The sequence below is a fragment of the Dama dama genome, chromosome 27 (genome assembly GCF_033118175.1).
Source record: "Dama dama isolate Ldn47 chromosome 27, ASM3311817v1, whole genome shotgun sequence".
NCBI classification, from domain to species: domain Eukaryota; kingdom Metazoa; phylum Chordata; class Mammalia; order Artiodactyla; family Cervidae; genus Dama; species Dama dama.
In genome coordinates, this window is record NC_083707.1 from 56,963,526 (window position 1) to 56,991,383 (window position 27,858).

Here is a 27,858-nt window from a genome sequence, read left to right on the forward strand (position 1 = left end):
GGAGGAGCAGCGCAGTGGTGGTTATTTGCATAAGCTTTTAAAAAATGCTCATTTAAATGGAGGTATCATCGTATTCAAGCCCAATGGGAATGAACTGTCCTTAAAATTAACTGACAGCAGTGCTTTGAACTGCACAATAAGCTAACCTGGGAGATTTTAAAATGTTCTGATGCCCGGGCCCTACCCTTGACCAAAACAAACCCGTATTTTGGAGACAGGGCCTTGGTGTTGGTACTTTTTAAGGCTCCGCGGGTTATTGTAACAGGCTGCCGAGGCCGAAAACAGCTGACCTGGAGTCTTGTTATGAAGGAGGTTATAGTTGCAGATCATCATCCATTAGAGATTCACCAGACCATCAAGGAACCGAAAAGAAAGTGAGACTCATATCCTGAGTGCTCAGTCGCTCAATCACGTCTGACTCTTTGCAACCCCATGGAATATAGCCCACCAGGCTCCTCTGTCCATGGGATTCTCCAAACGAGAATACTGGCGTGGTTTGCCATTTTATCCTGAGTACACAAACCCAATCTTGAGGAGCTGGTAACCTCTCAACATTAAGATGCCAGTCGTGGGACTGTGCACGTCGTGTCACCCACCCTCCTGCATGGACTTTCGGAGGGCAGGGTCTGCCCTGGTGCTGGGATATAAGCTCTGTGAGTTGTGGAGAAGGTGTGTGTCACTGAACGTAGTCACTCCTCTGTGTGGATGTGGAGACAGAGACTTTCGTGGTATAAACTGCACAGAAGCGGTGTTGAGTTGGACACACCTTCGCTCTAATCCTGGCCGTGTGAACTTGAGCTAGCTCTTCATTTCTCAGAGCCTCCATGTCTTTATCTGTGAAATACTACATACCATATAGGACAGTTGCTGCTACAGTGATTTTTTTGAGATATACTATTTGATATTATAATACAATAATTTTACATTATTTCCAAGTGTGTGATGTAATGATTTGATACGGTATATATTGTGAAACGAGAACCAAGTAAGTCTAGTTAACATCCATCACCACAGGTAGTTACAATTTTTTTCCTGTGATGAGAGCTTTCAAGATCTACTCTTTAAACTTTGAAAAACATCTTTACTTATTATTTGGCTGTGTTGGGTCAAACTCTCTAGTTGGGGCACTCGGGCTCTGGGTTGGTCCATGGCGTGTGGGATCTCAGTTCCCCAGCCAGGGATTGAATGTGTGTTCCCTGCACGGCAAAGTGGATTCTTAACCGCTAGACCACCTTGGAAGCCCTGCTTATCTGTTAATTCAATTAACCAGGGTGACAAGGAGTTGGACAGGACTGAGCGCTCACGCAAGCAAATTTTGAAACTGTTGAAGAATTCTTGGTTGCAGATGTGGTCTCATGTCCTAAATCAGTGAAAAATGGGAGTGAAAGCAAGAAGTATAATCAGAGCAAAGATTCCGGTCATCTCCTTCAAGGGTCAGGAAACACGTATTGTGTCTTGGTGGCTATCAGTTTGCTTGTGTGCGTACGTGCATATTCACTCACGTACTTCTTAAACTAGGATCCTTGAGATACTGATAAAATCCCTTCAAAATGAACTTGTAGCAGCCAAAATAAAAAAATTTTCAAATCAAAAGCTGAAGCCCATAATTTCCAGGCATAATAGAGGCAGAGTACATTTTATTTTTATTTTATTTTATAAAACTGATAATGACATCATAAATTTTACAACATTTTTCATTTTACTACCTCAAAACACACTTTTTATAATCATAAGTTAATTAATCTTAAAACTACCTTTACATGGCATTCTTATTATAATCTGTATTCTGTGCAGAAGAATGGAACATAGAGCGATTACATGATCCATATATTTAAGTAGGAGCCAGGAGTCTTGGCTCTTAGTCAATTTTTACCTAATCATTGGAACATTATTTGAGCTTAAAAAAAAAAAAGCAAAAAAAGCCTCTCAAATAAGCTTTTTGGACCAATTATTTATTTCAGAATAGTTTGGTCATAAAAAGAAATCTAGCATTTCATTCCCTTTATTAAAAACTGTTGTCATGGAAATATTTCAGTTCCCTATGTCCTCTAATAGCCCACATCTGAACAGGTCATAAACAAGATTGACTGAGGTCCAACAAAGCCTTTTATGATGGAAGTGAGGTTTGTAACAGGCTGCATTACAGAACTTTTCCAAAGTCCATTTCCCAGGATAAGGCGATAATAAAAGAAATATTTAAGGCTTGATTATTCTGTATAACCATGGCTTCTTATCTTAGCCGGTTCAGCTCCTCCCTCCTTCTACACCAAATACACTAAATCTATTACTCTTTCCCATGCAGAAGTCTTGTATTTTGTTTTATTTTGATCAGCTAATAAAAATGAAGTTCTGTTTACTAAAAGTCCCATGGTGCCTCTTGGAGACAGTTTACCCCCAACATCGGGAACTGATGATATTTTCCAGGGCGTTTGGGTTTGTTTTTTTCTTTTTAATCAAATGATTTCATTAACTAGTACAGTCATTCATTTCATTCTGGCTGGTGAATCTGATCAGTATATGATTTTGTATTCACAACAAAAACACTGCCTCAGCATAGGAGCTAAGCATCAGATTCTGTGAATTTGTTTAAACATAGTGGATGCAAGAGTGATCAGGGAATTCGGCTCGGAGCAGGAAGGATCTACATCCCAAATGGATGAGATGAGAGAGATTGAAGGTGCCATCTTAATTCGTGCCTGGACCCATGACACCTGCACCTTGCTTTAATTCGTTCTAATAACGAGTTCCTCCTGGGCTAATTAGTTCCTGGCCTAATTTGGCACATATCTTTTTGCAAAACTGGAGAAAATAAGAAATGAATTTTGTTTTGAGATGTCCACATGCATCCTGGAACCGGATGACATGGGGCTGGGGGTGGGGTGGGATAAGTGTGCAAAGGACGAGACTGGCTTCTGAGACCGTGAAGGCAGGAAATGCGTCAGGGTGCTACCTGCAGCTTCGTGCTCATTTGTGTGGGAAGAAATGATACTCCTACCCGCAGGCACACACACAGGTATGTGTGCACAGAGCCAGCTCAGAGGGCCTGGAGCAAAACACGAAAAGGATTGTGTTTATGTTTTAAGAGAGAGACTGAGATGGTTTGTCTAGACTTGCAGCATTCATAATAACATGATAAATCATTCATAAAATGTCCTTTATAATGCTGGAGCTGAAGGGCAAGAACAAATAGCTTATCACGCTGCGTTAGATTGCTGCCAACCAAGCCCATATTCTGACAGTGGCTTGAGGGGGCTGTGTCATGGGATGCCGAAATTGACCTCCTGGTGCAAAATTCCAAAGGTTGACAGGCCTTAGTGAAGACAGCCCTCTTCCCAGAGGTTGAGGCTTTGCTGTGAGGACGGACGGTACTAGCCCTCCTTGAACTTGTCATCCACTGACTTAACTCAACCTTCTCTTGAATTCATTGTCCTTCTGAGGCTGCATCACTTCAGGGACCAAGCTTCACAAGCTTGCTGTTCATGGTGTCAGGTCTAAAACCACCTCTGTTCAATTTCAGAGGGTATTTTTTCGTCTGGGTGTTCCAGAAGGTAATGGACAGACTGGGCCTGCTGGAAAGGATCCAATGGGTGAAAGAAGGGAGGCCTGGGGTCCAGGCCCCGTGCGTGACACCGATCCATACAATCAGAGTAGCAGCAGCCGGATGCAGCTGTGGTTGGGGTGATGTTTCTAGGTACGGCCGTCGGCCACCTTTTGGATGACTTCTGTTTCCTCCTAGGACCAGGAATCAAAGTCATCCACGAACGTGAGGGAGTGGAAGGGGCGTCAGGCGTAAGAGGGCACAGCTGAGTTGCGGACGATGAATTCACAGCGGGCAGAAACTTCAGGGCTTCATTACTTTCTCCAGTGCTCTTCAGCTACCCAGGCGCTGGCTGGGATAAAACAGAAACAATAGAAGACAGGGAAACACAACTGCAAGAGCAGCACTGAAATGAGAGACTGGGATTTTTTTTTATTTTAATTGGAGGATAATTACAACACTGTGGTGATTTTGCCGTACATTGCCATGTATGCACAGGTGTATCCCCCATCCTGAACCCCCCTCCCACCTCCCCCCACACCCCAACCCCCTGTGTCCCAGAGCACTGGTTCTGAGTGTCCTGTTTCATGCATCGAACTTGCACTGGCCATCTATTTTACGTATGGTAACATACATGTTTCAATGCTATTCTGTCAAATCATTCCACCCTCGCCTTCTCCCACAGAGTCCAAAAGTCTGTACTTTACATCTGTGGAGAGACTGGAATTTAAGTTAGACCAGGAGGGTGGTGAAATGACTATCAAGAGGTCTCAGAAGACTGCAGAAAGGAAATTGGTCTTGATTATGATGACAAGGGATATGGGAGACTTCCCATGGGGACATGGGGTAAGGGTCTGTGATCAGAGTTGGCCTTTAAACCATCCATTTTTGAGGCTGGAGCAGTTTGGATGCTGACAAGGTCTAGGAGAGAAGAGGAGAAGGCCGCTAGAAATGAGGAGGTCAAGTGCCCGCGAAGCCAGGCAGTTGGAGGGACATCACTGCATCTGTTTACTGTATCCCAGGAATCGAGGTGGATGTAAGCGCGGTGAACCAGGCACCCATGTCTTCACTCCGCGTAGGCACGTGGAGGGAGGGGTCAGACCCAAGGAAGCAGCAACAGGAAGGAAGGTGGCATGATGCCACAAGCCTCCGAGAAGTGCTTTAAAGTATCAAACTGAAACTTTAATGATAAACTAAAGAATATAATGTATTCTTAATGTGTTGCTGTTTTAACATAGGGTAGCCAATGCTATAAGATAGTAGAAGATTTCTGATTATTTTATAAAGAACTTGAGTTTACATGATTAGGAGAAAGTTCTGTTCTTGTAAGAGCATAGGAGCTTTGCTTGCTTTTACATTAAGTGGAGTTGAGGCTTCACGGAGCAGATCCCGGGGACCAGGCAGAGTGAGTGGCCATTAGCTAGTGGGGCTTACTGGAACTATCTATCAGAAGGTAGCAAGGCCATTTCCCCAGGCTCTGTTTCAGCCACGAAAAGCAGAGCATTCCTTCCCTGTGATCTAAAGATATTTGGTTCTCGGAGAAAGGAAAAGAGAAGAAGAGAAATTATTTCTGTGACCTTCCATGTGTAGTTAGCAAGAATGATCTCTGAAGTCTTCCTGCTGAGACAGGCGGGGAGGGGTGGCTCAGATAATCTGAGTTTCTTCACCATCACCACCTTCAGATGCCCAGAAAGGTTGCTTTCACTTGGATGCTTTGCCCATCTCCGTAAATGCTAAGATTGGGCAGGCTGCCAGCGTGTACAAGGCTTGCTGCTTGTCCCCAAGTGCTTCTGAGGTCATTAGCCTCCGTTCAATAAGTAGCACCCGCCCTTCCCTCCCAGATTTCCATTACAGCTGGCCCCGGAGAATTCCACAGAGGCATCCACATTCTCTGGGGGCCAAGGGAGAGCTCTCTGGGTGTGAAACTTAACACCCAAAGCTGTTTTGTCCTAGCACAAGCGTGAGTCCTGGTGATTTTATTCCACCTTTACAGTTCAGAATTCACCTTCCAAATTCCTGCTTTGTTGCCGGGTGACAGGCTTCAAACTCCCTGAAAAATGTAGCAGGTGAAGTGGAGAAACCAGAAGCAGGCTATGGTACAATCCAAACATGAATCCAATAAATTGCCCTGGGTTCTTGGATGTGAAGTTTTAAGAAATGCTTACAGCTGATACCCTGGAGAAGAAGGCTTCCAATATCTACTGTCTTTCATAGTTCGCAGAATTTTGAAATCTGGACATACTTTGAGACTGTCTCTTCCTGTTCTTAAAGATGCATGGGCACCTCTGTCATTGCACGTTCAATGACCGCATTTCATTTGGGCTCCTTCCCTGCTCTTTGCCATACGAGATGATGCTGTCAGCTCCTCCACTCCATCCTCCCCTCCCCCTTGCACTGGGCTGGGACAGTGACTCAGGCTGGACCTACCTTGGTTTGACAGAACAGCTTGGGCGGCAAGCAGTCTTCTCACTTATTATACAGAAAGAGCCAGGCTGCAGAATGAAGCCAAGTACAGACAAGCAGAGTCAAGTGCCAGAGCCCTTATGATATTCTCTGTATTTCTAGAGGCGAACATATTTTCCTATTTGCATCTAAATGGCATCCTAGGATAAACATGGTTCTGCACTTTGCTTTTTCTTTTAATTAAACAATATAACCTTGAGCTACTTCATGTCTGCATACAGAGAGCATCCTCATTTATTTTTACAACTACCTCATCCTTCATTGGGCGGATGGATCAGTAATTGATCCCACCACTTCTCTATTGATGGACATCTGGGGTTATTTCCAACCTTCTGATATTTCAAATGCATGTCACTTCATATTTTGCCAATGCTGTTCATCTTAGAAGTAGGATGGATTAATGTTACCAGTGTAATTTTTGTCAGATACGAATACATTCTTCTCCACAGAGATTGTTTGGCATTCTCACCAGCAACGTGGGAAAATTTTGCTTCTCCACAATCCTGCTCACAGAGTATGTGGTCAAACCTTTGGTCTTTTTCTTTTCAGTATTTCAATCCTGTTCTCTCAAGTCTTGCCATCCATGGCAAGCAAAGCAGCTTACCAACATCCATCATATCGACTTGGTAAGACTGGGAAACAGTCACCGGGATATATTCTAGAGATGCTGGTGAACAGAATCCAGAGTGAGTGGAAGCGTCATCTGTGCTGGGCATTAAATGATGACATAACCAGGGTCATTGAAAGAATAGGCCACAACACTGGAAGGAGGTGGGGCAGAGGTGGGAGAAGGGATGACAGTGAACAGTCTGGGGGTGGCATTTGGAGGTAAGAGGTGGGAAAAATGAGAAAATCTAGGATAATCATCCCCTGCTGTTAGCTGTGTGAGTTGGTTTGGTTTACCTCCATTGCTAACTCATAAAGCGAAGCCACTAGTAATTCAAGAGGACTTTCAGTATGTGAAACCATCTTTCTCTTTTTCCAATCTTTCAGGAACTAAAAGATTGGTCATCCCAAGCCCTGCCCCCCCCCCCCCCCCCCCACTCCATCCCTTCTCTAGCACACACATGCTCTCTCAACATTGCTAGGGAGGGACTTCCCCGGTGGTCAGTGTTTAAGAAACTGCCTGCTGATGCCGGGAACACAGGTTCGATCCTTGGTCCAGGAAGACTCCACATGCCAAGGAGTAACTATGCCTGTGCACCACAACTGCTGAAGCCCTTGCACCCTAGAGCCCACGGCCGAGAGAAGCCCCCCTCTCTGTAACCAGAGTTAGCCTGAGGGCAGCAGCGAAGACCCAGTTCAGCCAAAAATAAAGAAAGAAAAGAAACAAACCATTGCTAGGGAAAGCTTTACAGCTTAGTTGTTTACTGACTGCCCTAATCTTCCCCATTTTTAATACAAATAATAAAAGCAGAGAAAGTCAGCTTAGAAGCATATTCTCAAAATTTATCAGTGGGGTAAAAGAGTTCCAAAATGAAAAGACATGTTTCACCCTTTAAACTAAGTAGAGTGTTTTCAGGTCACTTGGATTATTATTTATTCAAAAATCAATAAACCTGTCAAAATTGTTAATTAGAACAGCTGTTTCAGAACTTTTAACACAGAGTTAAAAAGACATAATTTATTGCTCTGGCAAATGAAAATGCAGTGTAATGAGGGGTAAAAAAAAATCACCCACTTTCTACCAAAAAAATTTGATACAAATAATTGAGTATTCGTGGCGTCTAGAAAAATGCAGACTGAAATTTACTACTGCACTTCTTGTGGTTGGCTGAAAAATGGGTTTCAAAATTATCTAGGTCTTAATCCTTGGAACCTGTGATGTTACCTTATCCGGCAACAGAGTGTGTAGGCATAATTAAATTAAAGATATTGAGATGGGGCTTCCCTGGTGGCTCAGATAGTAAAGAATCTGCCTTCAATATGGGAGACCCGGGTTCCATCCTTGGGTTGGGAAGAGCCCCTGGAGAAAGGAATGGCTACCCACTCCGTTACTCTTGCCTGGAGAATTTCATAGACAGGGGAGTCTGGCGGGCTACAGTCCACGGGATCCCAAAGAGGAGGACACGGCTGAGTGAGGAATACTTTTTAACAATTATCCTGGACTATCTGGGTGGGACCTAAATGATGTCACTAGTGTCCTTATAAGAAAGGGGCATGGGGTGATTGGATAACAGGAAGAAGGAGGAGGAGGAAGAGGGGGAGGGGAGGGAAAGTGGGGGGGAGGAGAAGAAGGCGATTGTAATGACCTCAACCAAGAGACACACAGATCTGAAGATAGAGGGAAGGGCTGTGAGCAGAGAAATGTAAGGAATGTGGCTCTAGACGCCAACTCATTCCCCACCCTACTGGCCCCGCACCTCTGGAGAGGGTGCCAACACGTTGATTTCAGCCCAGTGATGCTGACTCCAGACGTCTGGCCTCCAGAACTGTAAGAGAATACATTTCTATTGTTTTATGCCATTGAAATTCATTATAGTGGCCATAGGAAAGTAATTAACACACTTCCAAACTTCTAGGACAGAAGAATTTGGTGTTTGATTTTACCAAGTCAATGGGAGCGGACTCAGAATGTAAAGGCATTATTCAAAAGAACAAATAGGACTCTGCCTCTTTTAGGTGGAAAAACATAACAGCATTAACTTTCAAGTGCCTGTCTACTAAATAAGGTCATTAGAGCTTCCTCAGCTAGCTTACAGGGTCTAATTACCCTGAAGGGTCTTCCTGCTGTAAATTATCTTGGCTTCTAAAATGTATTGTTAGACTTACAGTAAGTAACAAATTAAACCCTGGAGGTTCCATATACCAGTCAGCCTTGGCTTTGATAATGATGTGTAGCAAAAATCTCAAAACTTCAGTGGCTAAAGCAATAAATCTATCTCTAGTTCACCACACTGCATGTTGGCAGGTGTGAGTTGAGTGACCCCGCTCCAGGCTGCAGGTCAAGTTCAGGTCTGTTTCTTGTGTGTTTATGGGACCCAGACTACAGGACCGACCCTTGCCTGGAAAGAACTGTTCCCATGGTGTAGCTCGGGGGCACATAAGAAGTGGTAAAATTTGCAAAACCTCTATGGTCTCTGTTATGAACTGGTCACAGAGCTACTTTTGCTCATATTCCATTGGAGTAAGTTACGTGGTCAAGTGCATTATCATTGGGGCAGGGGCATTTACTCCTCCTGGAGGTGAGGAAGTAAATATTCCCTGATCAGTAATTCAGTGTTCCATGCCCCTCCACCCTGAAAAAGTTAACTGAAACCAAAGAATTAAGTAGCAAGTAAATGCTGTTCAACACTGCAATTTAGAGGAGACTAATTTGAAGGGCCAGTGGGTGAATCTCAGACTTCTATATGAAACCAAAGCTCTCAAATGGGTCTAGAGTGGTCCCAGGGTGGTAGCATCCCCTTAGCAGAAACAAACACAAAATCACTCTGCATTTCCATAGACAAAGATTAACCAAACAAAATCACAACCAAATGAATTCACCTTAAACACACATAGAATGAAGTCACAGTGAGCAAGAGTCAGTAGAACCCATGGAAGACATATTCCAAACTTTTAGATAGTCCTTAGCAAAATATAAAATAATTAGTTATGAGCTATTCAGTTCAATGAAATAAAATTTGGAAACTCAAAATAAGAAACTACCAAGAATGAGGAGGACAATTTGAAAAAAAATTAAATAGAACTTCTGGACAGGAAAAATTTGATTGCTGAATAAAAAACTCAACTGACAGGTTCAACAGAAGATTAGACTCAAAGAAGCAGTTACTTAGCAAAGTGGAAGAGAGGGGGAAGAAACCAGTCAGAGTGCAACACAACAGAAAAGGACACGGAGTGTGTTACAGAGGCTGAGAGACATCAACAACAGAAGGAGAAGGTCGACATCTGGTTAACCGGAGTCCCAGAGGGACAGAAAAACCAGAGGATGCAGAAAGGGCAGTATTTGAAGAGATGATACCTGAGCATTTTCCAGAAAGGATAGAAGATTTAAACCCACAGTGCAAAGTATAATTAGGCAGGATAAATAAAAAGAATGTAACATATAGACAAATAATAGAAAATTTAGAATACTAAGAATAAAGAGCAGCTACTGAGTCAAGAAAATTCTGAAGGAGATGGGAATACCAGACCACTTGACCTGCCTCTTGAGAGACCTGTATGCAGGTCAGGAAGCAACAGTTAGAACTGGACATGGAACAACAGACTGGTTCCAAATAGGAAAAGGAGTACGTCAAGGCTGTATATTGTCACCCTGCTTATTTAACTTCTATGCAGAGTATATCATGAGAAACACTGGGCTGGAAGAAGCACAAGCTGGAATCAAGATTGCCAGGAGAAATATCAATAACCTCAGATATGCAGATGACACCACCCTTATGGCAGAAAGTGAAGATGAACTAAAAAGCCTCTTGATGAAAGTGAAAGAGGAGAGTGAAAAAGCTGGCTTAAAGCTTAACATTAAGAAAAGATCATGGCATCTGGTCCCATCACCTCATGGGAAATAGATGGGGAGACAGTGGAAACAGTGTCAGACTTTATTTTTTTGGCCTCCAAAATCACTGCAGATGGTGACTGCAGCCATGAAATTAAAAGCCGCTTACTCCTTGGAAGGAAAGTTATGACCAACCTAGATAGCATATTAAAAAGCAGAGACATTACTTTGCCAACAAAGGTCCATCTAGTCAAGGCTATGGTTTTTCCAGTGGTCATGTATGGATGTCAGAGTTGGGCTGTGAAGAAAGCTGAGCGCCGAAAAATTGATGCTTTTGAACTATGGTGTTGGAGAAGACTCTTGAGAGTCCCTTGGACTGCAAGGAGATTCAACCAGTCCATCCTGAAGGAGATAAGTCCTGGGTGTTCATTGGAAGGACTGATGCTGAAGCTGAAACTCCAGTACTTTGGCCACCTCAATGGAAGACTTGACTCATTGGAAAAGACCCTGATGCTGGGAGGGATTGGGGGCAGGAGGAGAAGGGGCCGACAGAGGATGAGATGGCTGGATGGCATCACAGACTCGATGGACATGAGTTTGAGTAAACTCCGGGAGTTTGTGATGGACAGGGAGGCCTGGCGTGCTGCCATGATTCATGGGGTCGCAAAGAGTCAGACACAACTGAGCGACTGAACTGAACTGAACTGAACTGAGTCAAGAAGATCCCCTAGAGAAGGAAATGGCAACCCACTCCAGTATTCTTGCCAGGGAAATCTCAAGGACAGAGGAGCCTGGCGGACTACAGTCCATGGGGTTGCAAAGAGTCAGACACAACTTAGCAACTAAACAACAACAAAAGATAAGGCAGATGACCTGCAAAGGAACAATAATTACATTAACAGTTGCCCAATAATCGTTAACAAAGGAAGCCAGAAATCAGAATAATAGTATCTTCAAAGCACTGAGAATGAGACTATCATTTTTTCTTGGATAAGACTATTGAGTGATTTTTCTTAAGCGTGGTTCCATCTGCCCAATAACCCCCAAATAAATTCATTTACAAACCGACGCTTCAGAAAGGTAGGGGTGGTAAACTCAGTCACATTAAGAATATTTACCTCCTTATGCATTTCACAGTGGTTTAGAGTCTGCTTCTAATTTATGTTTTACTATTTTGCATGAACGAGGGTAGACATTTTCAGATAAACAGAAACTAAGTTTATCACCGATGGGACTTTTATTAAAGGAATTTAGAAGGATATCCTTAAAGAAGAAAGTAATCTCAGAGGAATGTCTAAGAAGCGAAAAAACCACAAAATACACTGGTAAAGCTAAAAAAATAAGTGTACAAAAATATCTAATGTGGTTTAAAAAATGGACAGAACAAAATTGGACAGTAATACCACGGAAGGAGTTGATGATCAAAAGCAGTGCCTTAAACTTTTTGTATTGTTCAGATAGGGGATTAAGATATTAGCTTTTGACTTGTCAAGCAAGGTATGTGTGTAAGGTGTCCAAGGTAAACAGGAAAAGAACAGAAAGGTAGTGATTAGCATCCCAACTAGGAGAGGGAAACATACCATAAAAAAACAAGTAACAATAATAGCATAATTCAATAAAAAAAGATGCATTAAAAAGTAAAAAAAAAAAAGTAAAATGTGGAAACAAATCAAATATTTTAGAAATATTAATAAATGGAAAAAGCAAATAGCTAATATAGCCAGATAGAAAGCAGGTATACTGTCAGATTGGACAAAATTGGAATCGTGCTCCTCTGCCTTAGACATTTTATTATATTAGGGTGCTAGAATGAATAACACATAGGTATTCAAAATGTGTTTCTTAAAAAGCCCAGCTACTTTTATACAAAAAGACTAGCTATTTACTAGTCCTAGTTTGCTACCCACCTCTGTATTTGTTGAAAGTTTGAAGCATGTTTTATTACATAATCCTAAACGCCTTAAATCTGTGAGATTCCTCCATATGTCAGTGAACATTGTTAAGTCCCAAGATGACATCGGATTTTACAGGTACAGGGCCATCTTCAAAATGTCTGCTTCATCAGCTTTCTTTTTAAAGAAGACAAAATACCAAAAATTGAAAAGAAATCCAGTGTTATTTACATGAAACATGCAGATATGTGACACTATGTGTTATCCAGCTTGGGGAACTTCCCAGACTTGATGGAGATATACATAGCTTGCTAAGCCAACTCAGTAATTTGTAAAGAGGCTTTGCATTAAAATGTTCCCTATTTGTGATTGCCCACTGTACGTTGTACTTTAAATTGTTCTTGCTAATTTTTCATTTCTGATGATCCAAGTAAAGAGCATTCACCAAACACCCACAGTATCACATCTAAGATGTTAGAGGCAGCCTCCAAAGGGAGCAAAATAGAACAAATTCCAGAGAAGAATCTCCAAGTTTGGTTCTATATAATTGTTGGGTAGACATGAAACCGACTGAAGAATGCATGACAGTTCACTTCGGGAAAGACTTCGGACGAAATTCTCTTAAGGTTTGTGCACTGTGAACTACCCTCCTGCAAGAAGTTGGATGCCAATCTGAGACTTCAGAGAGGTAAGGGGTGGGTAAAACTGCTCCCTGATTCTGGTCACACAAAGTACATTTGTTTACATCCACAAAGGATTTAAGTATGTTTTTAAAAGATGTGATTTTCTCTAAACTGAAAAAGAAAAGATCAGGACCATGGAAAACAGGTGAAGAATATCAGTCTAAACCAGAGATCTCTAGATGGTGCTGTGCCTTAATTAGAATCACCGGGGAGCTTCTAAAACTCCTGATGCACAGGTAGTACCCCCGCATAACTAAATCAGAGTGTATGGGGATGGAGGTACGCAGCAGTGGTTTTAGACATGTGCTGCCAAGTTTAGGAACCACTGGCCCTGGCTGCCATTCTCAACCTTGTTCAGTTCAGTTCAGTCACTCAGTCGTGTCTTTGCGACCCCATGAACTGCAGCACACCAGGCCTCCCTGTCCATCACCAACTCCTGGAGTTTACTCAAACTCATGTTCATTGAGTCGGTGGTGCCATCCAACCATCTCATTCTCAACCTTACAGGGACATTAGCATCACCTGGAAAGCTCCTGAAACTACCACTGCCTGTGCGCCTACCCTGAACCAGTGAAACTGTAGTCTCTTAGGCCTGCCACTGGGTTCTTGATCATTTTAAAGCTCCTCAGATGATAACAATGTGTATCCAGGGTAGTGAACCACTATATTGGGGGAAAGCTGGTACATAATTACACAAGGGATCGATTTTGGTTTTTTATGGGTTCTTTTATGACTCAGGGCTTCCCTGATACCTTGGTAAAGAATCCACCTGCAATGCAGGAGACCCTGGTTCAATTGCTGGGTTGGGAAGATCCACTGGAGAAGGGAAAGGCTACTCCAGTATTCTGGCCTGGAGAAGTCCATGGACTGTATAGTCCATGGGGTCGCAAAGAGTCGGACACGACTGAGTGACTTTCACTTTATGACTCAGGGCCATAAAATGAGTCCTGAGTTTCCTGGTAGCCAAAGTGACTAGAAAAACAACACTAGTTGAAATAATTCTTGTCACCATCCGTCCTGCAAAAGTTTACCAGTTCCTTGGAAGAAACCAGGCTTTTCCTCCTCGGTCTGAAATAAATATCTGGTTTGAATCTTCTTACAGGAAACACTAAATGGTAAGGATCACAATTTTATCAACACCGCTACAGTACATGACCTGAGGCAAGTTTCATATTGTAGCTTCTCATAGTATCCCTTAGGGAAAGCCCAGGGCGTGACCCCAGCGTGCAGGCAGGTGCAGACTGTTGTGATGGGCGCATGCGCGCAGAACCTTGGAGACAGGGCGGGGGGAGGAGGTAGGATGCACCCCTGGAGTTCCCAGATGATAGAGCCTCACCTCTATCAGTCCAGCACTGTACACCGCCTGGTAGCTCAGGCAGTAAAGAGCCTGCCTACAATGCGGGAGACCTGGGTTCCATACCTGGGTCAGGAAGATCCCCTGGAGAAGGGGGGTGGCAACCCACTCCAGTCTTCTTGCCTGGGAAATCCCACGGACAGAGGAGCCTGGTGGGCTACAGTCCATGGGGTTGCAAAGCATCGGACACGACTGAGCGATTAACACAATACAAGGTGTGGGTAGGGTGTCCTGTGTAATTAGAAATTACAAGTTTCTATTTAAAATTTGAAAAAAGACTACCTTTCCCCTCATAAGAAAAACTGTACAAAACTTGACAAAGACCTGGCCAGTGAGGATACATGAGCAGTAACTCCTGCAGAAATCACAGACTTGTTGAAGAGCACATGGCAATACTTGTGGGGGCCTTTGTGTGTGTGTGTGTTTGCAAATCTTTATGGAAAGAAAAATAATCTAGATCTGGAAAGGTAAAAAAACTTTGGCCCGGACAGAAGGTACAGAGAATCGTCTTTTTAACTCTGCCTCCATAAATGTGATTTTTTTTCCTCGGTTGGGCTTCTGTGGCATCTCAGCCCTGTGATTTACTGGCTCACGATGTGGGGAGAAGGCTTCTGAGTAGGGTGTTGACGCCAAGGGGCTTTGTCTGGAAAGAAAATCCAGCGTACGCACAACTTTAAGCCACAGCCGTGTCGTCGGGAGGCAAAGGAAAGCTTCTATTAGGACGGGTGTTTCCCTTCGTTTGAAAACGAGCTAGATGCTTAAAACAGGAGCTGCGGTCGGGATTGGTGGGGGGAGGCTCTGGGACCACGTGACTGCTTTCCGAAACAACTGACTTCAATGAAAATCCTAAAGGCACACTGTGAATACCAAAGAGGACACTTTGATGTTTTCTTTTCAAAGGCAAATAGTATGTTCTACTTTTGTTTCCTTTCTGAACCCACAACTGTACTTAACAACGAAATGTAAGGACAGGCTTCCTGAAAAAGTCGAATGACTAATTTCTCTTTAATTTGGTCTCTGGCGTTCCTATACATCTGATGGATTAAATGAACTGCTTGCTGGAGAAACAGTAGCCGGGACGTGGGAAGAACCCTACCGTGGCTAATACGACGTCTTAATAGCTTGCCTCTGCAGAGGATAACCTTAAACTTGAGTCTGCGATTTCACGTTGCGGATCACAAAAGAGTGGCCTTTGGCTCAAAGAGCCACGCTGTCGGTTTTCGAGGGGGTGGGCGTGTACTCAGAGCGGGCGCCGGGTCGGTTTTGTTCCCGGCAAGATTGACGCAGGCAGTGGCGGCTCGCGGCCACGCTGGGGCAGCCTCTCCCCGGCCGCGCGGCCCGGCTCCGGGGCACCCACAAAGCCTCCAAGTTGGGCTTGCCGGGGTTTGTCAAGAATTTAAAGGTGTCCAGAAACATCCATCTTCCCCCGCCTCCCCCTTTAACAACCACGGCGAGCCCAGGGTTCTTCGTAGAAAGACCTCGGGGAAGAGAAATGGGACTTTCTTGTAGAAAATGTTTCCAGCGCCCCCAAATGCCCAGCTCGCCCGCTCCCCCAAAGCGGAGAGGAGGGTGGGTCAGCTCCCAGGGCCGAGCGCCCGCACTCCTCCGAGACCCGCCAGGCGGCCGGGTGCGCCAGTGGGGAGCCGGGGTGGGCGCGGGGGGGCCGAACCCCGCCAGCCCCGCGGCCCGCCCGCCAGCCCGGCCTGTGATTGGCTTGGGGGGCGCTTGTGCCCGCCCCGGGGAGGCGGGGAGGGTCCCCTCCGGGCGCCGGGGCGGGAGGGGGCGGAGGAGGGGGCGGGGAGAGCGGGGGCCGGGAGGGAGCGGGCGTGGGGGCGGGCGCGCCGGCTTCCAGAGCCCGGAGAGCGGGCTGGGCGAGGGGCGGAGAACGGCTGGCGCGCGGGAGGAGGGAAGCCCGGGGGCGCCGCGCCGCCGCCGCCGCCCGCTGCACGGCGCGCTCTCGGGAGCTCACGGCCCGCAGCCTTCCGGGAGGAAGCGGCGCAGGCAGCGGCCGGGGCGCGAGCGCTCGGGCCCCCTCACCTGCGGCGCCCGTCCGTCCGTCCCCGGAGGCGGCGGCGGAGGAGGGGAGACCCGGCCGCCCGGGAGCGCCTCCGATCCCGCGCGGGGCGCCGGCTCCATGGCGACCGGGCTCGGGGAGCCGGTCTACGGACTTTCGGAAGAAGAGGTGAGCGGCGCTCCCTTCCCCGCGGGACTCCCCGGGGAGTTCCCATCCGGCAGCGGCCGGCGGTGGGCACTGGGACGACCCCCTTGGACGCTCGTTTCCTCCCCCCGCCCCGCGCCTGCAGGGGCACCCCAAAGGCGGGCGCGTCCGGGGGCAGGGGTCCCGGCAGGGTGCTCACAATCTTCCGCCCGGCGTCCCCTCCCCCCGGCACAGCGCTCTGTTGGTAAATAAAGCGGCGCGAGCTGGGGTTCCCTCGGCGCTCCCCGCCTTTGGGTGCGAGGGGGGCGCGTGCGGCTCTGCGCCCGCGGGTCCCTTTTCTCCGCTCCGCGTCTCCCGGGGCCGTGGGGCAACTTTCCGCCTCTCGCCCCTGCAGCCCTGGAGTCCATGATGGGTGTCGCGTTTTGAGAGACCCGCGCCTCTCGGGGGAGCCCCGGGCCGCGGCGGAAACCTGGATTGTCTCCCCGCCTGGAACTTTCTCGTGATGGTGTCAGCAAGTGCTCTGCTGCATGTGTGTGCTTGTGTGCTCCCACCGGGGGCGGGTGAAACCTTGTGAGCCGTGCGTGTCCGACCCTCCGTCTTGCAGAATCTGAAGCCGAGAGTGTGCATTTCGGGGTCTTTGGAGTGGGAGGGGGAGATCCCGCATGGTGGCAGGTGCTGCTGGAAACTTGGAGGACGCTTGCAGCCCTGCCATCTTTTTCCCCCCTCCTTAGGTTCCAGCACCTCTGGGGCGGGTGGAAGGAGGAAGCTCCATTGATCTTTTTTATTGATGAAGCCAATTAAGTAAGCCACGCCCCCGAGGCTGTCGGCTTGCCTGGAAAGGGCTTTGTTTTTTACCCTCACTCTCTCCTCGCGGGTTCCCACTCCCCGCTTTTGAGGCGATCCTGCTAACTCACTGCTCAGCCCTCTCGCGACCAGCCAGGCTCGGCCCTTATTGGTGTGTTGCGCTGCCAAAAAGAGGGGTGGGAGGCTGTCGCCGGCGCGGCGTGACGGGCAGGCTGGATGGAGCAGGTAGGAGGGGTTGGCCATCTGGCCGGGTGCGCGCTCAGGTCTGGCTCCCCTTTTGAGAGGTGAATTTACAACCCATGAGGCATTACTCAGCGGGGAGGTATTTCCTATCCTGGTTGTGCATTTCATGAAAAGTTAATGCCTGGAAATTCAGGGATTTCTGGGTTTCTCTTTTTTTCCTCTCCTTTCTTTTCTGAGATCCCCTCTTTCTCTGGTGATAGGGGTGGGGTTAATAGAGAGGCTCTTATCTGAGACTCGACAGTGTTATGGCTTCTCTCCCTATCCTGGTTGTGTGTGTGTGTGTGTGTACGTGTGCGCGCGCGCGCGTTTCGTGTGTAATGGAATAGGTGTCTTAGGGTGGGGAAAGTGTCGGGGGTACGTTTCAACCCCTCCCTCCTTTAACGGTGCTTGGTAAAGCTTGCTGTGGTATTGATTTTATCAAAGAGTGATCGCAAAGCAAGTAATGTGATTGGCGTTTCCGATCATTTTGCCATGCTGGACTTTTGTAAAATACCCCCATTTCCGTGCCGTTGACCGAGGGGATGGATGAAGAGTAGCTTTGTTTCGTGTACCCAGGGGGATCTCCTCTCCGTGCTCTCTCTTTGAGGAGCTTTCTCTTCCATTCTCTACTTCTCCATTTAATTAGTAGCAATAGAGGGCTGGCAGTGAGCTTTTGGAAAGGTGGCGAGGAACACATCCCCAAACAAAGGGGCAGGAAGTGTAGTGGGGGATAAAGACGGCTGCCTCTCATCTTGGGTCTTTTTTTTTTTTTTTTTTTTTTTAGTTACATGATTACTCTTAAAATCCTGGGGAAAAAATGTTTTCTAAATGAGCATTTTGGGAAATGCAACTGGGTAAATGAATCACATGCATGCCAGTGTAGTTTATGCTTTGTCTGCATTTACAGCTAGTGTCAGAATCAACCCAGAGCACATCTTACCACTTTTGTCTAGGTGAGTTAATTCTGGTGATCTTAACTGGTGTCTAGGGTGAAAGTGAAGGATGGAATGTAAACAGAATTGGGGTGTGTGTGTGTGTGTGTGTATGAATGTGTATAGTATGACTGAATTCACTCCTTCATGTTGCTGGAGGGGGATTTGGGGCTGTATGGGGAATAGCAGGAGGTGATGAAGACATTATATTGACTGACTGAGCGATGGCCAAGTTGCTGGTACTGATTTGTTCTACACACACTGTATTCCAAAAGACAGGTCACATCCATCTCCGTTTCTCCTACTAGGGGTGGGGAAGAAACGCAAGGTGGTTCTGATGACTTCACGTGTGTATGGTATTTGCTTTTTATGGGTGATTTCATGCTGTCACGTTGCCCTTCGGAAGATCAGGGATTGCCTTCGTAGAATATTAACAAGAAATGGTTGAATTTGCACAGCTTGCTTTGTCTTCCTGAATTAGCCTGTGTTAGAAAACAAGGGGAAGATTTGAGCATCTAAGAGCATCTGAGAGCCCAGTGGAACAAACAGTCTTCCCAAGGCGTGCATTTCCACTCATACGGTTGGTGTGCAGTGGGTCATCATCACCCAGGAAGATATTTTGATTGCCAGGTGGAAGAGTCACCTGATAAATCTCTTAGCAAAATAGGCATTCGTCCCTAGCAGATTTCATAGACGTATGTTTATGTGTTCATTGGAGGTTGATGAAAAGCATTATTGTGTCTTTGGTGGGCACTGAGTTGTCCCCTGTCACGGAGAAGCTTTAGCTCTAGGTACCGCTGGTGATGAAGCACTGCATTAACCCAGAAAACCACGGGATGCCAAGACAGAGGGCATTGTTCCTAGGTCTGTCCAGCTTGTCGAATGAAAGGGATTAAATGCGGGCTTTGCTTGTGTGAGCACACATGCTGTTTATTTTTTGTTGTGCTTTGCTGGCCAGGGTTCCTCTGGTGAATTATGGTTCATATTCACCAGATCCAAATTAGGCCTATTTAGGTAATCACATTTGAAATTGTTATCAGATGAAGGACTTTGGTGTTGGAGGGGTTAGCAAATTCACCAAATTTCTGACTCAGGGCCCAGCATCAGATTTGGTTTGGAGTCAGAACAGTTTGGACTAGTTTCTGCATTTGGCTTAGTTCCTTGGTGGTTTTTTGTTTTTGCTTTTTTGTTTTTGTTTATTTTTTGGCAAGATGCAGCACAGTTTGGCAAAGTCTGCTCGTGAATATTGCTGTTAACCTTCTGGAATATTTTATTACAACATAAAAATGTATCCTTTATTTATGGAATTTTCTGCTGAGTGAAAGTTTGATAGCTTCTTCCTTAGGTATGGCATTAAAATTTTTTTTTTTGGTGGTTAGAATGAGGCAGACGACATAGAGATGAAGGCCAGCCTGACACGGGATGGTACGTTGCCTTCCCTCTTTATTTTATACAAACAAGGATATTCTCTGTGGCACTGTGTTAAGCCTTTATATGCTTACTGTCTCATTTAGTCCTCATAAAAACCCTGTGAGGTATGCTGTGATTTACAGATGAGGAGTGGAGGCTCAGAGAGGTGAAGTGACCTGTGTAAGGACTCACAGTGACTAAGTTGTAGAGCCGGGATTTGAACCTAGTTTGAGTCTACGACCCTTGTTTTTAACATGCTCCCTCTCTTCCAAGTATCTTGAAAAGTCTTCGGAGCTGAATTATTCAGGATAAAGTAAGACGGACATACATGTAAGGGATTGTAAACTGATGGCCTCCAGGTCAGAATTGCCCAGGGACCCCGCTTAGTGCCGTCTGTCGTGTTTTAAAGCCCGGGAGTTTTCGTGGAAAATGGTAAAACTCTGACTTCACGGGAGCCGCATTCTCGCCGGGCCGCAGTTAGCGGATCTGAGTTGTGGCTCTTGAGATCATGGTGGCTGTGGTGTCGTTGCCACGGTCTCCTCTGGTCCCTGTTGGCTTAGTCGTCTTGCTCATTGGTATATAGTTCCCACTTCACAACGTATGAGCTTGACCTTTGACATGGGTGTTGTGTTTTCTTTACTCCAAGGTGCTATCAGGTTTAAGATGCACCGCTGTTTCATGCACCACTACAAAAAGAAAATTGCTTTCAAGCTGTGATATACGGTTGGTTTCATGAAGCATCATTATTTTAGAGGTGTAAAATATGAAAACAAGGGTGCTTTAGAGTTCCTGAATTACTCTAGTTGGAAGCCTGGGATAACCCTGGATCATCAATTTCAACATTCACTGCCCCTCCCCGCGCCCCCCCCCCCCCCCCAATCTGTGAACAATTTTAAGTCAACTGCTAGTTAAATTTTTGCTCTTCTTTGAGAAAAGCGCTTGGACTCAGAGGAAGGCTCTTAAATGGGCATTAGCGGAGGAGAAACGGGAAGCCTGGGCCACCTGACTTAGCCAAGTGTGAGTAATTAAGAAGAACTGTTAATCGATAGAAGGTGGTCCGTGTGTTTTCAAGAGATGGCTAAGAGACGGTGCAGGCCATCCTTGCAGCTGCGCAAAATCGGGCACAGGATTGCTCTCGGAAATCAGGGTGGGCTCTGTCTGGATCTGAAGGAGGCGGTGAGAGGCTGCGTCCCCGCAATGGAAGTCTTGTCCCTTCATCCCAGCTCCAAGTGCCCGAGTCAGGCCTAGCCCTGCTGGTCCACGAGCGCTCTGCCCAGGACGTGGGCTACCCCATGTACACCTGTGTCCTTACCTCTAGCATTTGAGAAACCTTAAAAAAAGAATGGGTTTTGTGGTGACATTTAAAAGCAATTTGAAAAATACATATATTATTAAATATACTGTTAAATATATATCTTAATATATAGTAAACAATATTAACATATATTATTTAAATATATTGTTTAACATAATATTAAATAAATACTATATATATATTTTTTCATTCAATATAACGCGTTGTTTTAAATTCTCTCTGTAGGTTTTTCTTTGCTTCCAGGAGTCTGTAGAATTTGCAAGCAGTTGATATTTTAATGTATATTCTGTTTTAGTTTTATTAAATGTTTATTATGTCATCACTGAAAAGTAGTGTCATTAAGGAATAAAATTTTTTTTGTCAAAGGCATAAAGAGAGTGGCAAATGAGAATCCTCAGATGATTGCAGTTTCTTTTCCATGCAGAATGCAAATTTTATTTTATTTTAAAATTTTATTATGTATTTTTGGCCTTGCTACATGGCTTGTGGAATTTTAGTTCCCTAACTGTGGGTCAAACCTTTGTCCCCTGCAGTGGAAGCTTGGAATCCTAACTACTGGACCATCAGGAAATTCCCAGAATGCAACTTAAAGGAAGTGATTGAATGGTGCCCGGCATCTTTGTTTTCAATGCAGTGAGTGCCCACATCCCCAGGAAACTTCCTTGGAAAGCTGTTTGGGGATTCTGGGAGCATCAATATATTTGATACACCTCAAGAAAAACATGAAATATCTCAAGGAAGAAATCCTTGATGTTAAGAATGGTTTTAGAACTATATCACAGCAGTGCTTTCGAGTTCCTGCTGAACTGCTTCTGCATGCCCCTGAAGGGAAGAACCTTTCTGTTCACTGCTAATTAATAACCTTTGTGTGTTATGCAGTTGTTTATATCACGGTAAAAACACGACCCTGTGTGACTTGTGGAAGAAACAGATTAATTCCTCTGTGATAGATTGAGATCATATTAAATTTTCTAATTTTGAGTTAAGACATCTAAGCCAGCTTTACTGCTGCTCTTAAATTTTGGGTCCTAGACAAGTAGCAGCAATCAAGAGAGACCCTAACTTGAGTTTTTAAGCTTTTTGATGCAGTTGGTCTTGGAATAAGTGATTCTGTCTTACTGATATATTTGTGAATTGGTAACAAAGCAGACTACACAGTCTTTTGACCATCCATGTGAAAGAGGATTGAAATAATGAATCAGTCATAAGATAATGATAAGTATTAGTGTTGTAGAATTAGTGAGGGGCATGAGAAGTGTGACAGCATTACATTCTGTTTTTATATTGTTTCTCTTCCAGGTCACAGTATAAGCAAATATATTTCGTTTTTCCAACTATAGGTGGCAATATTTGTACTGTTTCTGTTTAATGATATTACTGTTGGCTTGGGAGTTGTTTGTTGGTGGAATATAGAAATGGGAGGATAATTTAGAGATGAGGATAAAGAAACTAGACTTAGAAAACAATATTTTCCCCAAAAGATCAGTTTTTTATTAGAAACAAAGTGATATTTCTCATTGTGGGCCGTATCAGGAATCATCTGTTTTCTAGGTTTCTCAAGGTTCTTCTTACCCAGAACCTAGTAAAATTTGAGGGAAGCACAGGCATTTGGATTTGGGGGAGAAGCCCCCACAGCATATGAATGCACAAGAAAGATCTTTTGAGAGCCAGTGTCACTTCCTTTCTTCTTGGGTGCATAAGGACTTCTGAATAATTCCATTTGGGTTGCTGTTGACTCTGAGAAGGAACTGATAATCGTCACGACTCCCAAGTATTGAATTGCTGGAGATGTTCTTGGTTCCTGAGGCAAGAAGGAGGCTCAGGTTCTAGCAGAGAGAGAAGCAGCGAGTCAGGATCTGGGACACTTATTTCATGAAAATGTAAGATATCGTTGTAATTATAAAACTTTGTTCCAAACCCATGTGGCCTGAATGCTGCCTTTATTGTAATAGTTTTAGGTGAGAAAAGCCATATTACATAAGCACGTCTGGGGTAACAGCCTTAAATTTGACACTTTAGTCGACTTTCTGTCCCTAATTTCAGAATCCCATATTGATTCAGAACTGGCCGAGTTTAAGGACGAGGGTATCAGATTCTCTTGCTGTCATCAGACTCACTGCTTGGTGACTTCTTGGCAGGCAGGCAAGCATCCACTGAGAGGTTTTGTGTTCTTTTTATGCCTCCTGTTTACTAGGAAGAAAGGGCCGTTCAAAAGTGACTTTTCTTTTAGTGTAAAATGCTGCGTGCGATGTGAGATCTATCCTGTGTAGAAGGGCCTTGGCCGGGTTTGTAGGGTGGGTGGCCTCAGGAGGGGAAGGAACTTGCCCGGGGAACAGTCCCATCGCTGGTTAGGGCCATGGCCCTTCTCCTGGGGCTCCTCAGGGCTTCCCAGGTACACTGTTCTTGCTTTGGAAAAGACTCTGATGCTGGGAAAGATTGAAGGCTAAAGGAGAAGGGGCCGCAGAGGATGAGATGGTTGGATGCTATCACTGACTCAGCAAACTCCAGGAGATGGTGAAGGACAGCGGAGCCTGGCGTGCTGCAGTCCATGGGGTCGCACAGAGTCGGAGTTAAGCGATTAAACAACAACCACCAGAGAAACCCTGAAGGGAAATTTTAATGGACCCTTGAGTTGCTCAGGTCACCTCCGTGGCCACTCCTGTCTTCCAGGTGGAAAGGATGCATTCCATCTTCTGTGTGACTTGGTCCCTGCGGACTGAGGGCGCAGACTCGGGAGGGGACCCTACAGAACAGCCGCAAGGGCCTGAGCTGTGCCTCTTGTGAATCTTTTTTTTGGTGTGTGTGCGCCTCTGATTCTTGGTCTTGCCTTTGTTCATCCAGCTTCCATAGTTTAATTTTACTCCCCTTTTCAGCCTCATTTGCGGCGCGGCTCTCCTGGCCTGCTCCGGTGCCATTCTGGTTCTTGCCTTGTGTCTTTTAAAGCATCTTGTGAGGCCGGATGTGCCCTTGTGGGTTGACATAGCAGTGAAGAGATGGACCGTGCGCTCCCGCCTGGCCAGAGGTCACTCGGAGTGGCCTTGGTTGAACGTCTGTTTTAACGTTTTAAACTTCAGAGTTAAACCATTTTCCTGTGACCTATGTGTTCAGTGGTTTTGGTCACCACATTAGATGTCTCTGGGGCAGACAGGCTTGGGTCCCAGGTAACCTGTGAGTTAGCGAAAGTCACTCAGTCGTATCCGACCCTTTGCGACCCCATGGACTGTAGAGTTCATGGAATTCTCCAGGCCAGAATACTGGAGTGGGTAGCCTTTCCCTTCTCCAGGGGATCTTCCCAACCCAGGCATAGAACCCAGGTCTCCTGCATTGTGGGCAGGTTCTTTACCAGCTGAGCCACAAGGGAAGCCCCCCAGGTAACATAGCAGAAGACAAAGAAACTCTCTACTAACTTCTCTTGTCGTTTAGCTGGAGCTGTTTGCATCGAAAGTGTTTTATTTACATGTATTAAGTTTTGTTTTTTTTTTTAGTGCTGGAAGACACTTTGGTTTTCCCGGATAAATGAAAGCAAGCCTACACTACTTAGAGACTTCTCATGCTTGTAAGCACTCAGTATTAACAATTCATGAGAAAAAGTGGGTGTATGTGTATCCCGCTAAATTCAAAGCTCTGCGTACTTATGAATCTCCCAGCTACCTTCACCTCCTGAAGAATGGGAATCTGTTAAGAATCCTGTGCTTTTTCTAAGCCTCCAATTTTTCCTCTCTCAGTTCATCAGTGATTTTATCTTTGGTTGTCATCAGAGCGCCAGCTTCAACTCAGGAAGTTTGGTTTGGAAAGGGGAAGGAGTATGGGTTTCTTTTTTTTTTTAAAGCAAAACTGAGAATCAGTTTGCTTCCTTTTATAGTTTCTTTTAATTCTTTTTGTGCTTTGTATGCTGAGTGCGATCATTGGAGGCAGCTGTGATTACAGTCGGTCAGTTGGTTTTTAAACTTTGAACTGGCTGTGTCTCCTCCTCGCCTGTTAACTCCCGAGGATGAACGAACGTGGTTCTTGGATGGAACTGTACCCAGAGGGAGCTGAAGTCTGTGTTTTCTAGAGTGTGTTTATGCTGATAATTAAGAAGTTGGTATGGGCTGTGCTGCCTGCCTTTGAAATAGGGGTCTTAATTGTCTGTGTGTTATTAGCAAAAGAGAACATTTAAGCTGGAGCTAAAAGCTTTTCCTTCTCTGCTGGGAGAAGTGAGATGGAGAATGTTATTTATTGTGCAGCCACGAGGGTGGCCGAGGGGTGGGGAGAGGCTGAAGAGTGTTTAATAACATGGAGATGTCAGTAATATAATAAGTGGGAAAAGTAGGTTACAAAACAGTGGGTGTGCTGTTTCTTCAAAACAGTAGAATCCCATTGTGGTTTAAAGTGTTTATGCCGAGGAAAAATGACCAGGAATGTAACCAACCCGTGATAGGGATGGCAGTTATCTTTGAGCAAAGGGATTGCAGTTACTTTTGGTTTTATTTCTTTGCTTGCTTAATGTTTCCTGTATTTCTACAACGAACTCTTCCACCGCCCCCGCCCCCAACACACACACCTTTAACGTAAGAGTGAGTCTGAAAATGAGGTAGAAAGAAACCTCCCAAATGTAGATACTTCAAGCTTTGGGTAAAAATGGGAGTGCTTGTTCAGCCCACAGATGGACAGTGTTTGTTGGGCTGAGCATGTTTTATCAGCCCGCTTTGTGCTTTGGATCCGAGGACACTGAGGTCATTGCACTGCCCTGGTGCCTTCTAGGAGCCTCCCAAGGTGGGAAGTGGAGGGGAGAGGTAGAACGTTGGTTATTTTTTCAGGAAAAGTGGGTGTTACATCAGATTCTTTTTTTCACCCAGCAATTTGCAAGGCAGGCATTTCAGTTTCTTTACTATGGACACGCACGGCTTGTATTATCATCCTTCAGGGTATTGTGGTTGCACAGAAGTCATCTGCATCTTTAGCAGTGTTCTGACTTTCTCCTGTGTGCACTGTGAAAATTGTGGCCTGTGATCAAATTCAAACTTGTTTCTCTCTCTTTTGTTTTCTTGGGCTTTGAGTGAGAGGTCTTGTCATTACGTAATTGCAGCATTGAGGTGTTATCTAGATTGAGCGTTTAGATATTGAAGTGATAACTACGCATAGCTATGGTCTTAGGTAAAAATTACAAGAGTGGCCAGAAGCTCCTCCTTGTTTTGCCTTCAAGCTGAGGACCGTCCCTCAAATCTCAGTGCTTCCCAGGGTATGTTTCACGGTGGCTCCTTCCTAAACGGAAGGACAGGGTTGGCCGATGCCACGTGACAGCTAGCCTGGGAGGTGTCTTTATCCCCCTCCCCACGCGGCTTATAGTGTTTCTGAAATAAGGATGCATCTTCCAGTTGGTAAGTGTGTTTTGTGTGGTGGTAGGTCCCTCCCTCGCTTATCTCCCCCGCATCCCTCATCCTCCCCAAAGTTGAACTTGGCCAATCTCAACCTTGTGTGTTAGGGTAGATTCTTGGTGGTTGTCACGGCAACTGCAGCCTTCCTCTCTCTAGTTCAGTTCTGATTATAAGGCGCTCCCACCTGGACCCTAGGACACATGCCGGCTCAGTGACGTCATCAGGGAATCAGGTCTGTGTTTCACTACTCTGCTGTCTATAGCCCGGCCTGGTCCGGAGCCTTTGTTGGTCTGAGGTTGCCTGCCAGTGGCAGTTAGAGCCTTGTTCTCCTTTTCTACTTGCAGAGGGAAGATAATCACTTCCTGTGGCTTTCTGCTTAAGATTAAGAAAATCTCGTTCCCATAATCAGCCGGGAAATCTTCTGTTGTGTCTCCCTGGCCCACAGAAGCTGAGATCTGAGATCCCTCAGCCAGCCAATGGGAAGGAGGGGTGGGATTACCTTTATTGCCCTACTGGTCCCGCCCTTGAGCTGGGGTGAACCCCGTGATGACCCCACAGTGCACCTGTTGGATAATTCATCCACCTTCAGAAATGCCCATGACCTCATGGAGTCGCATGCTCCCTTTCCCCAGAGAGGCAGCCCAAGTATTCATTTAAGTATTGCAGAGATCTCCGGGTGAAACACTGCCACTTCTCTTCCACCTGAAAGAAGTTTTTTCTTTTTTTTTTTTTATGTCTGGTGACTCTGACGTAGTTGATCACTAGATCCATCCAGCCTCTGGCAGTGAAGAAGGAACAAGATATTACAATGAACCTCCCGTTTGGAGAAGGAGCAAATAAGGAATCTCAGGGTATGGTTGCTGGTGGAACAGGAGGAGCAAGGAGCTCTTGCATTGCTCGGCCAGTCCAGCCGCTTCTGGCTCTGCTGTCTTCTGTCCGCTGGGAGGGTCTTCCTCGGTCCCTGTCTCGGGCAGCCACACCTGGGCGGATGGGAACCGGCAGAGCCCCTCCTCTGGGGTCCTGCTTGGGTGTGAGCTTCAGACTTTAGGGTGCTATGTCTGGGGTTTCAACAGCCGAAGGCTAGTATCAGTTGAGTGGAATACTTGGCAGTATTGCTCCCATGAAAACTTAGATTCCAGTTGTTTTTTTTTTTCCTTCCAGTCAATTCCATGGGCTGGTAAATGACAGCCAGTGATCTTATCCAGATGATGTCTGTGCTTTGGGAATTTCTGTCTTAGTGACAGGTCTGTATGCCCTGCTCATCCCATCGCTTCTGCCTCGAGGTGATTTGAAAA

At 45.6% G+C, this 27,858-nt stretch overlaps 1 protein-coding gene across 6 annotated transcripts in view; it reads left to right on the forward strand.

Moving 5' to 3' along the window:
* Positions 1-16,400: 16,400 nt before the first annotated feature.
* NEDD4L (NEDD4 like E3 ubiquitin protein ligase) overlaps positions 16,401-27,858 on the forward strand; it is a 365,586-nt gene continuing 354,128 nt past the window's right edge. For 2 of the 6 annotated variants that reach the window (XM_061131038.1, XM_061131046.1), the window contains exon 1: positions 16,402-16,547. In XM_061131038.1, coding sequence (XP_060987021.1) covers positions 16,500-16,547 — 48 coding nt within the window. In that variant the 5' untranslated portion in view covers positions 16,402-16,499. Of the gene's footprint in view, positions 16,548-17,533; positions 17,553-21,757; positions 21,840-27,858 lie in introns of those variants that run through there. The other 4 variants (XM_061131047.1, XM_061131041.1, XM_061131040.1 and 1 more) reach the window with 4 other exon arrangements.